The 12,409-nt window shown below is 36.4% G+C and overlaps 1 protein-coding gene across 3 annotated transcripts; it reads left to right on the top strand.

The window, feature by feature from the left end:
• Positions 1–3,126: 3,126 nt before the first annotated feature.
• LOC134227634 (protein ABHD18-like) lies at positions 3,127–10,068 on the top strand. 3 transcript variants are annotated; one of them, XM_062709265.1, is made up of 5 exons: positions 3,127–3,240; positions 3,757–4,092; positions 7,822–8,089; positions 8,164–8,276; positions 8,342–10,068. In XM_062709265.1, exons 2-5 carry the CDS (start codon positions 4,001–4,003, stop codon positions 9,555–9,557), a joined length of 1,689 nt encoding a protein of 562 aa, XP_062565249.1. In that variant the 5' UTR covers positions 3,127–3,240; positions 3,757–4,000; the 3' UTR covers positions 9,558–10,068. The 3 variants fall into 3 exon arrangements, with proteins under 3 accessions (XP_062565249.1, XP_062565248.1, XP_062565250.1); XM_062709264.1 differs by lacking the exon at positions 3,127–3,240 and having other exon boundaries at positions 3,596–4,092; XM_062709266.1 differs by lacking the exons at positions 3,127–3,240; positions 3,757–4,092 and adding an exon at positions 7,191–7,387.
• Positions 10,069–12,409: the final 2,341 nt, after the last annotated feature.

The raw sequence follows: 12,409 nt of genomic DNA, 5'->3' as shown, positions 1-12,409 counted from the left end.
AAAGGATTTTCATTAGAACTCCCGAAGAAATTGCCGTGAAATTTACGAAGAAAATCCGAAGAATCTGTTGCGAAAATTCCGAAGAATTTCCGAAATTAAAAAAAATCCCGAAAACTTTCAACAAGATCTCAAGTGATAATTGTGAAGGCTTTCTCGCGGAAATTATCCTTACATGTTCCAAAGAATGTCTTTTCAAAATTCCAAAGACCTTTTCTTGGATATTCCAAAATCCTTCCTTTGCAAATTCTAAAAAAAATCCGTTGAAGTTCGACACAAATCCCCTTAAAAATTCAAAAGAATCACTTGTAGTTTCCAAAGAAGCTCTTGCCGAAAATCTTAAGATTTTCAAGTAGAATCTGCAATAAAAACCATGTGGAAATTTGGAAAAAAGTTAGAAAGATTTTGTATAATACTTTGGATAAATTTCCTGCCCAACACAGAAGAATTTCCTGGTGAAATCCATGATAGTTTTAAGCCCTTGTTCAGACTTTTACTTCAGTGAAATTCATTAGATTTTTTTTATTATATTTTTTCATTTCTGCTGCATAGATTGTATAAAAAAAAATAAATAAAAAAGTTTACGTAGACGTTTGGTACACGCTCCCGACCCCCTTCGTAGACTAACGTAGACTTTTTCGAAGTGCCTCCCCCGCTCAAGAGTCTACGTTGTTTATGGTCAGCCCCTAATATGAATTAGATATACTGATAACTTTGACTAGCAAGCAAGGTCGTGGATTCCTTTTCTGGGCGCCTCTTTCTTACTAAAAGCCTTCAACTAAAAGCCAATCAACTAAATATACATACAGTTCTGCCGGTTTGAAATTTTGTCATAATATTGTTTGACTATTTGCAAAATATGTATGTAACATCGCAGAGTCGTAGGTATTTCTAGATCTTTGTATGGAATTTGCCAAAGTACTGTCCATAGCAGCTGTTTCTTGCACTTAAGGGAAAACAAAAAACCACTACACAAATCTTTTTATTTTTGAATGAGTGTTTGTAGTAGTCCCAGTATTGCACTACTACAACTACAATTTTTCGAAGGACTTAAAGAGACAGACGACACAACGAACACATTCAGAAAACTCTTTTCATATTTCAAATTTCTTGAGGCCTTATTTGAAGATATCGACGAACTTTATAGAACATCTCAGAAAGGTTGATTTAAAAAACATGACAAATCGTGACAAATATAAGATAATATTATTTTAGTTACTAGATAAAGATTGTCCTTTCGGTTCCCTTTGTTCTGCTGTCCGGAACATGTTGGGTACCAAACTGTCAAATCGTATGAAATTTCCTTCTTTGACATTTAGCTCCCCTATCCTCGCCAGCAAAAGATGTTCCGGACAGTGACGACAGCGACAATCTTATCTAATAACTAAAATATCTTTTTGACAAATCATATCTGGCGCATAGTTTCATAAGGGCGTAACTTCATTAATGAATTTCTCTTCATCGTTTTTTTTTTCTTTCGTTAATAACGCACAAGATTCAAAGCTACAACCATGATTGTTGCTTCTGAATAATGATGCAATCATCCTTTACCACCTCAAACTATAAAATCCATAGCAAACTGCCTAATTCTGCTGCATTGTCAAAAAGAAAGCGCGAGATAAACAAATTTCAGATGGTTAGCCGCCTATGAAGTGGATCGATCGATGATCGGATTCGCTATCGAATCTTTGATAGCTCGTGCTGGTTGTATTGCGGATACATTTTGCTCATCTGTAGGATGATATGGAGTATGCTTCAACATTATCAATTATTGTTAAGGTGAAATAAGAGTTTTAACAGAATTATATCCATGAACTGCTCATCACATGTTACAGATGTTAATCATCGCCAAAAATGTAAACATTGTGAACATAAGCATCGTAAATACTTAAGTACCCTAAATTTCTTTCCTTTCCTACTGTATTATTGTATTCCCTATCCTCGACTGTATTAAAACATGATTTCGGCTCCGTAACGCTTCACGGCAAATGAGCCTTGCAAATAAAGGATAATTAAAAAAAAAAAAAAAAAAGTAAAACATTGTAATTCCTACATGGTTCAATTCAACCAGAGGAAAAAATTCTAACTGCCAGAGGCAATTGAAATGTATTAATAATAACTAAAAGCGTAACATAGCAAATAAGGATGATAGTGTTAAGAAAACACGGAACACCTAGTCTAAGAGATGAATGCATGTATTAGATAATTAGCAAATAAAATTAGTTAAAAAAAAAAAAATTTAAAAAAAGTATTCATCACGAGAAGAATTTCAAACTGATATAAACTGATCTTATTCGGGGGCATATGCTTCACGATTAATTCCTTTGAAACCGCTTCCATATCCTGCTTCTTCTGTTACTAAAACTCTATTTGTTGCGTAACAGTTAGGCCAATACAAATATTTGAAAACAATTATGTCTCCCCCTCAGATCTTTTTGCCCAAAAATAATATTTTGAGGGAACAACAAAAAAAAATTCGGGTGATTTTGAGGATTTTCAAAACATTCTTAGACAAATCCAGGGAATTTTTTGATTTTTTTTTATTATCCACCGAAAATCCTACTCACCCTCGAGCAGTGGGAAATAATTTTATTTAAACATTCAAAACGGTCTTTTTCGACTTCCAAAAATTTAATTTTGATTGCGTACATAAGCAATTCAACAAAAAATTCGCGAAAAAAAATTAAATTTCGTTTCGTTTCGAAAAAATTCGAATTAAATAGACCTTGATTTCGTATCGTTTCGTGGTCTCGAAAATAAATCTTTATTTCGTTTCGTCTCGTTTCGAATCAACATAGACATTCTAAATTTCGTTTCGTTTTGTTTCGCCAGGAAAAAGTGTTTTATCGCAAACCCTTACTTTGATCTCCCATGCTATTAGGGTGATAATACAGACTGTATGTTGTGTGTGCCTGTGGTAATACTCCACAGCTGAAGTACAGTCAAAGCAGGAAAGCAGACAATTCTGGAGAAGGACGAATGCTGTAGATGGAACTCATGAAACGATGCGAGCCCAAATGTGCAACGATAGGGATGGGAGCATCTTGGAGGTCCAGCATGTGGCCGAATATTGCATATCGCTAAAAGCAGTCAGTAGGCTATGACGTGATGTTGACAGGTACATAAATTCAAAATTAATTGTTACTTTTAAATTATGGGTCGTCAACTTTGACCCAACTGTTCATAAAAAATGAATATAAACGTGGGATCGATTCGAAATAATGATTGTCGTCAAAATTAAAGGTGATTTCCGATAATTTCATCCAGTACGGTCTTTTCGATTATTCAACAGTAGTAGTGACAGACTATCGCCGTCTCGACGCCTTATCAACAATACCATGTATCTGCGGGGGTGGACCGGTGCTTAGTTGGTGTTGGTGTATAAAACATTTTGCAGTTGTTTTGACTAGGACATCGAGAATATTGCACTCGGCTTCGGCAAATGAACCACGGTACCGCTTTTGTAAACATCTAAAAACGACCGTAATAACGCATCGGCATGATGCAAAATCACCGTTGCGGCCCGACATTTCACCAACACCAAGCTTTTGCATGTATGCTGCATTGTCTGTACCATATTATTATTTTAGCCTCCGTACGATTTGCCCAGTCTTCGGCAAGAACTCAAACAGTCAACAGTGAAAAAAGATAACACGACGCAATTTATTTTTATTTTCTCGAGCGATACACAAAGAAACTTTTATTTCAACTCATAGGAATAAGAAGATAATCTGCTTTTATTACGAAACTGCATTATAGAGAGGTCAAATGTGTCGCCAACTGGAAGTGATCGGGAGGAGTTAATCGTGAAACATCACAAAAAAAATCCTTATCAAGCTTAGTAAATCGTGAGATTAGCTGCGAGAAAGTGAAACCTAAAATTCAATTTCAGTGCGTAAAAGAATCGGAAAGTTTTGAGGTGACACTTCGGATCACTTTTATTTTCGGTATATTGCTTGGCGCGGTGTGATTCTGCTTGTTACCGCACATCGAGGAAGACATCATGCCACCATCCCGCCTGGACGGCCTCTACCGATCGTTACTTTTGACCAAATTTTTCTGCAAAGGATGGGGCAAGCCGGAAAATCTTGAGAGGTGAGTGATGTATCTTCGTTTTTTTCATAGATTTATTATTTCATAATAGTCGAGCCTCTTATTTAGAAACCTACCATTGATATTGAAAGTAATCAAGTCTGAGCTTTTCTAGAAGGTGCTGCTTTAGGGTGTTTCAAAAAACTTGGTTGGATGGTTTTATCGTGATATTTTTTTATTAATCAAATGTAATTGATTCTTTGGATCATAATCGCATATTTCACCTGTCATAGTACTTTTCTATATAGATAATTTTCAAAATGTCTTGCATTCGTACCTGACTAGACTCATGTCTGACAGTCTGACATTGATCCTTGGCCATATATGTATCAAGTTCAAAAAACAAATGGCATTCAGACCTTTCAGATTAGGGAAAGATGAACTTCTGATACAATTCTCACCAGACAAGAATTCAACAACTGAAACTAAATCTTTGGAACGAATTCCTCTCAAGAAACAGTCATTAATCGATCTCAGTTGTGGTCCATAAGCTACCAAAATATAACTATAGTTTGTTTGGCTGTTAAGGTACATCTCTTATTCTCAGGACGGGCCGCAGTTAAAAATCTTGGGACGCCCTATGCTGAACGTATTTTACATTCCAATATAATATAGCATGGTAAATAAAATTTGCACCGTTGAAATGTAATATGCGGTGTGAATGTCAGACATTTGATTTATTTTTTGGCAATTTTCTTATCTTCTACTTCCCTGTCCATGGATAAGGGGCTTGACGTTGATATTTCAAGTGTCTTAAAAAGATTTTTATTTTATTTTTATTTTTGTTGTTTAATAGAGTGCTTTTTTCAAACAAAGGTTAAGTTCAACACTAAATTTAAAAATTCAGATATTTTTCCATTTTTTATATCTCCTTCACAAGAATATCGTTATTTTAATGGTAATGGTTTGAAAATAAGCTCCGTAGAGAAACTTTTATCACATCTTACTTAAATAAGGTCAACAGTTATACCAAACACTTGAGGTACCATGCCTCCAAGTTAACTAATGGTTAGTGTCGCACGATCTAACAACAACTGCCTATTGGTAAATTTGGAGGTGCCGGCAGGGCTCAGTAGGGGTCTAACTAACATAACTCTAATACTAACAAGACCCTGAAACAAACGCTTATCCAAATAGCATACATCTATTTATACTTGTAGTAGTAGCTAACAATAATTCATTTTGTACCCGTATACTGCCGTTCTACGCATAACTGTCCCATGTATATAGGAAATCCCAGCAAACATGGGACAAATATGCGTATGACGGCAGTATAGCTGTAGTAGAATTTTAGTAGTGAAAAGTAGAATTTGTAGATTTACTAATTTGGCATTGGAGATAGTGAATGTATCTATTATATCTTCTCGGTAATCTTTTTATTTTAGTCTCTCTAGCTGCATGGATCAACGCAAAAAAACTGTTTCTCTCTTCCTTCTATTAGGTTAGTTAGAAAAATTAGCGGATATATAGGGGACATGACTTAGTGTTTCTCGTATTAAGACAAATTCGCTGACCTTTACCTTATAATAAAATAAATGACCGATAGTAAAATAAATGACTGAAATATAGATATAGAGATATCAAATAAATAATAAAAAACGAAAATAAATACATGACCATCGGTGGACAGAAAGACAAGAGACAGAGTTCTGTTTAGAATAGTTAATTGACCATTGCACTCACAAGATAGAGAATAACTAGTACCACTATTATTGCTACAAGACTAATAACTTGACCACTTACGGAAATGAGGATAGACCATATGATGCGTTCATCCACTATTATATTGAATATTGTATACCCTGAATCTAAATAACTGAATTTTAGACCTCATTATTTTAATAAATAATAAAGGTTTGAATATTAGAAAAGGGAATAGAACTTGACCAAAAAAAAGCAATTACGGAACAACTGGACAGAAATTTTGTATAATGATCACTATTAGACTACTGAAACTTCAACATATGACATTACTGTGACTGATAGGATACAATTAACTCGACGACGTATTGACAAACATCCGATACTCAACCGTGTTAAAATAAGGGAAGCTCTTCAATGTGTCCATTTATTACAATAGTACTTAAATTAATCTATTTTGAAACTACCCTACCAGAATGATATCATATCATATCACATCTTTATTCGAAATTGTTACTTGGAAATGGCAACAGTACCACCCGTTGTCAACATAGACTACTATTAGGTATTGAATGTCGACACCAAGTAACTAATAATTAAATTTACATGTTAACTACTTATTCAGAAAACATCTATGTACATGTTGAGCTTCCATTATTTGTTCGGTTTATAATTGACAGACTGTAGATAGAAAGAATAATGTATCGGTATGATCACAATACAAACCCAGGCCGCAGTGACCTAGTGAGCAACATAGCTTGAGTCGTCTGCTAGTATTGTGTATCACATGGAGAGCCCAGCCGAGATACCAGTCTATTAAGACTACAACTGGTCAACTCTCAAAAAAAAAAAAAAAAAAAAAAAAAAAATTTTCTTATCTTCTACTTCCAGGTCGGTAGTGACCTAATGAGTGCAATAAACCTTATCATCACTAGGTGGTCATGTCCACTAACCTATACGTAATCGCATAAGAAAGACTATACTGATCGCAATGGACATGTATGTGTTCAGAATGTTGAACTTTGTTCCTTAAATAAACCTTTTTGGTTTGCAGCCAATATCCAGTGTTTTGAAATCGAGTCTTAAATATGAATTTATTTTAGATTGTTACCAATATCCAAGCCTCAGATGGTTACATAACAAAATACCATCTTGTTTCTATCTTCTGAAGCCAAGTCAGTCAAAGAAAACATCAATCAACGAATAGTTCAGTTACTAAAGTTTGGCTCTCAGGCCATTGTCGTAGGTTCTATATTTAGGAAGCATTTCAGCTAGCTGCCCGATGCATGGCACGGGTATTCAATATAGATTCCACGAGAAATTCTAATCTGGGTCGGTGTTGTTTACGCTCAAAGTTCTTTGTGATTGGAAGATTCTCGACAATATTATTAACATATTCATGCTTGTTTACAAGTTTTGTCGGTTCCGTCTAGCTTTGTTGCTATACAAGGACGAATTACTAAGGCGTAGAAAAAAACAACAAACATGAAGAAGGGGGTGTGTCGATCGATAAAAGAAAAGCGCCCTCTCATTAAACTTTCAATGCAGCCAACTACTGGGAGATGTAGAAGTATTTTTTATACATTCCTTTTCTCAGCTGCTTTCCAAACAAAGTCGATTGCACAAATACATTGCGTTGCGGTACGTTATAATAGTGGTAAGTAGTGTGGTGCATCATAGCAGTGCGTGTTGCAGATTTTCGTAGTACTGACCAATATGATGTTGTATTGATGAAAACAACAACCTGTCTGACATCACGTACTCAGTTTATTTTGGTTGCTTTTTTGGGTGCATGCCTGGATTTATATTGGCAAAGTCTATGAACCCCATTATTTATAGAAATTTGTTTAAAACAGTTTAAAACAGCAGCCAACCTCTTGTATGATGATATCAGGGGCTGTCCATATATCATGTAAACAATTTAGCTCATACAAATTTTTAAAAATTGATATGAACATCCAGTTTTCTTTATAGGCAAGGAGAAAGGTTCTGTTGGAATATTAGCATTAAACGATTTGCAAAAACTCGTAGGTCATACAAGTCTATGATAGGCTACTTCTAATATGATACTATACTTGCCTCCCCACACAGGTTGTTCGCCTTTCGGAAGATTATCTCCAATCGGGCTGCTTGCTCCAAGCTGGTCCCCCCAGACTACCCCATCGAAATCACCAAAGAAGAGTTGACCTCCGACTGCAAGATCCTTGAGGGAAAGTTTAAAACCCCGTTGGAGATATACCTTCCTGGTCTGGTGCCGGATGTTGTCCAAAATGCTCACTTCCAGATAATGCTCCCTCACAAATGGAACGACGAACGATTCAAGCCCATCTGCATTCACCTGGCCGGAACGGGAGATCACGTCAGTTGGATTAACCTTCAGCAATTAGTAACCCCCCACTAATGAGGTAGTATTCTTTTTTTTTTGTATTTTAGTACTTTTGGAAGCGCAGAAATCTAATTGCCAAACCATTGTTGAAAGAAGCAAACCTCGGTGCCATCATCTTGGAAAACCCATTCTATGGAGCCCGTAAACCCAAGGATCAAAGGTAAGATTTTTTAGAGATAAAATAGTTTGAGTTATCCATTAATTCACTATTGTACAAACTTTTAGAGCATCCAGCTTGCACAACGTGTCGGACATTTTTGTTATGGGTGGCTGTCTGGTGCTAGAATCGTTGGTACTGCTTAACTGGTGCGAACAGAACGGGTACGGCCCTCTCGGCATAACTGGTCTATCAATGGGTGGTCACATGGCTTCCCTAGCAGCCACCAACTGGCCCAAGCCCCTCGTCGTGGTACCTTGTCTTAGTTGGTCCACCGCTTCTTCGGTATTCACCGAAGGAGTTATGAGCACTTCGATTAATTGGGACGTTTTGGAAACACAGTACTTTTCCGACGGTAACTACCGGGAAAGACTTTCCAAGATGGTCACCGTCGTTGATGACGCCTTCGTAGCCGGTCAAACTTTCATCAAGAACTTCAACCAATCCGTTGAAGAGCTCAAGCAGGACATCTGTCAAACGAACGATTTGATCAATGAAGACCCCAGCCCAGACGTTAATCTAACCGTAATCCGCGAAACTACGCCAGAACGAGAACAAAAACGAATTCACATTAATCGTCGAAATGTGCTCAATCTTTCCGAACCTTTGCTGAACAAACTACTTTCGGACGTTAAGTGCGAACTGGATCAGACGGAAATCGACGAGCTGAATCTCAAAATTCAGATAGCATTGAAGAACTACCAAGAAGAAAAAAAGTCTGACAGCGATAAACTGATTCTGGAAGTTAAAGCTGAGGAGACGTCGGAAGCTATTCCTTCAAAATCCTTGGGGAGCAAAATTATGGAATTCATCAGCTGGAGCCAATCTACCAACGTAAACACTAATCCCAACTCGAATGATACAACCTCATCGACACCTCCAACTGAGCTGACATCGATGGAAAAGCGGGAACCTATCGACACCACAAAGACACGCTGGTGGGAACGGGAAGCGCTCCAGTTCATGCGCGGCATGATGGACGAATGTACTCATCTGAAAAACTTCTCAGTTCCGTACGATACCTCGCTGATAATCGCCGTGTGCGCCAAGGATGACGCATACATTCCGCGGGACAGCTGCTCCAGCTTGGAAGAAATTTGGCCCGGAGCGGAAGTTCGATACCTGGATGCCGGGCATGTTAGCGCTTACGTACTGCACCAGAAACTCTTTCGATCATGTATTATTGAGGCGTTCGAACGGGCTCGCAAAAAAATGATTCCAGAGAATGAATGCGTTCATGGTGAACCCTCTCGCACTGACACCGATTCCAGCAAACAGAAATAAGCTGGATGGCAAGGAAAACCGTAAATTATCCGTCTTTCGGATATGGGCTGTGATCATCAATGGGAAATCAAATCGAGTCATACAAAACCAAAACTGGGATTTCATTCCGAACTAGGCGTAACCAGCCTAAAGATTGGCCAGGAACAAAATGTACTTTTCGTCATCAGCAAAAATATGTCAGAAACAGAAATACGAACCATAGTACCAGAACCATCGGAGTATTGTGAAGGACATGATGAAGTAACAATCGTTTTGAAAGGATGCACTTTGGGACATTTTTGAAGCTTCCGGATATTAACCGGAAGTAGACATTATCGCACATGCAGCAACCAAAATGAGCACAGTATTTTTTGGAGTCAGTCAATACCAGAGACAATGTATTTAGAATAGTAATTCACGTTACATGAAAAACGTTCAGTTCAAAACGCTTGTACAATTAACATTTATATTACTAGAAACATAAATAACACGCTTTTAGAAATCAAGTAGTAAAAGTAGTGCTACTGAAGAAGTTGTATTATAATTCATTCAGAAAGATAGCCTAACAACATTTTACAAACCCGAAGTCTGGAAATTGTATTCAGACATGTTCAACTTTCTTTTCGTTCAAGTGAGTTGAACAAGGGTGTTTATTGGCCCGTTTACATATACGCTAATTCTAGCGGACAATGCACTATCCGACAATACTAGTGCGAAACTAGCATAATGTAAACGCTAATTAGCAAAAACAATTCCTATTTACATTATGCTAATATCGCGCTAGTATTGTTGGATAGTGCATTGTCCGCTAGAACTAGCGTATATGTAAACGGGCCATGAAGGAAGTCACATGTATGCTAATTTTTCAAAGGATGAATGTGATGAAGGCAGCGGTAGAAGCTAAAAAAACAAATTGTTTATCCGGGAAGCGGCTTGGCTGGCGGTACGATTTGTCCTCAACAATCATTTCACATTATCTTAATACAGAAAACAGTAAAACCACAGACAAACAGACGTAACACCGAGAAACTTCACATCGACCATGAGCTCAATGGTCGTTTTAAATTGAACTGTTTGCAAGTTTCACATCCAGAGGCGCACGCATCGTATACCTCAGAGTCTATTATATAGAGTTGCGCAAAGAGGATCTTCTTACTCTTATTCTGAATGATGCTCTTGTTATTATGTTGAAAACTTTCATTTTTGTTCAACCCTTCAAGTGACTTCACGGGAGTGATCGCTTCTAAAGCTTTTTAAATCAATAACCAAAGTCACCTACAGAGTGCAAACACGTGAGTTTCTTATTGCAACTTTATTGGGGGGATGTATTGAAGTTTTTTGAAGCTGTTTCTAGAACAAATCTAATACATTTCAATTCATGAGTTTTAATTCGCCATAATAATCATCAGGCGATAACAATACTTCCGCCTTACCAACAATCATTTGTTTACTTTGCTCGATAGGTAGACGGTTTGACAGTTCAATAGGTAGATTTGGCTTCACTCTTTGCGTAACTCTATATAATAGACTCTGGTATACCTTTGTATTTGACATCTCACACTAGCGCTCAAGGATGTTATCAATCATACTACTCTCATATGCCTAATTTCGTGCACGAAGCAAAAGTCTAAATAGACACAAAATACATCCAACCATCAATTATTTTGATATCTTTTTAGATACGTATTTCGACCACAACTGTATCTGCAAAGATATCAAAATAATTGGTGGAATTAAATTGAAAGTATTAAACTCGTCTTAGACGGTTGAATACATTCCACTAAAAAGAGCTTAAAATATTTTTTCCGACAAAATACCTACAGTCGCTCTCAAAATTGAGCGTACAGCATGGATTAGATGAATATATTCGAAAATTTCAAAGGAAAATTAATTGTTGGCTCGGTTGTTTTTAATGCATTTCAATATTCATCCCTTCCTTCAATGTATGCGTACATAAAATGGTTGAATTTTTTTCTCTAAAGTTCATTTATTTGAAAATAATCTCAAAATACGCCTATTAGATGTGACAAAATTGAGCGTACAGCGAATTTTTTTCCATATAATTTCTTATTATAAACACGATTAATGTATTTTAAAATTGTTTTTTCATGATTATATTTATAATAATAAACATCCGCTACTTAAACATTCAATGTTTTGAAATTAAATCATGTTTTAATCAAAATGGCGAACAAGTAAGATGTATAAACAATGCCATTTAACAATTCAATGCTGCTGGGCAAAAAAGATGCTATAAGATATGGATTTCACCGGAATTGTGTCTTATATATGATAGATAATCGAAATCGAGCGAGACATACGATTAATTTGGGAAAACTCAGTCGGTAAATGATGAAAGCAGATGTAAACATACAGAGAAAACGACAAATGTTGGGAATGGCATATTTCAAATTAAGTATAACTTTATTAAAAAGTCGATGTATAGGTAGCTTATAAGCTCAGTACACTCATTAATAATAATATTAATGAAAGAGTAGCACACGGATACATTATAAGATGTCATTTTATATTTGAAGGCTCAGTCACCGTAGGAACAAATTTGGTTGAATCATTCAAATTCACCAAGATAACATTAAATAAGCTGCCGAACTCTTAAAAAAGTTTATTTTTACTCGCCACATGGAAATCATCCAATTGTATCCCTTATGGTAACATATCGTGGAGTTTAATCCAAATTTAATTATGAAATTACGATTTTAAGCTATCTTTTCAATATTCAATCAGAAGTGCTCTACGGGGTTGAAAAGCCGTTTTTATGTTCGGTACCTTAACATGCACCTTTTACATTTAGAATTTGACTGTGAATGATTGGATTCAATAATATTACTCTTAATGATAGACCTGAGACAATA

This window comes from Armigeres subalbatus, chromosome 3, assembly GCF_024139115.2.
Source record: "Armigeres subalbatus isolate Guangzhou_Male chromosome 3, GZ_Asu_2, whole genome shotgun sequence".
Lineage (NCBI taxonomy): Eukaryota > Metazoa > Arthropoda > Insecta > Diptera > Culicidae > Armigeres > Armigeres subalbatus.
The sequence above is the reverse complement of the archived record's forward strand: the minus strand, read 5'-3'. Positions and strand labels throughout refer to the sequence as shown.

Excerpts from the sequence above, each read along its gene's own strand:
- LOC134227634 (XM_062709265.1), top strand. The coding sequence starts at position 4,001 with ATGCCACCATCCCGCCTGGACGGCCTCTACCGATCGTTACTTTTGACC. Across the intron at positions 4,093-7,821 it reads AAGCCGGAAAATCTTGAGAG|GTTGTTCGCCTTTCGGAAGA; the intron begins GTGAGTGATGTA and ends CTCCCCACACAG. Across the intron at positions 8,090-8,163 it reads TGGCCGGAACGGGAGATCAC|TACTTTTGGAAGCGCAGAAA; the intron begins GTCAGTTGGATT and ends TTTGTATTTTAG.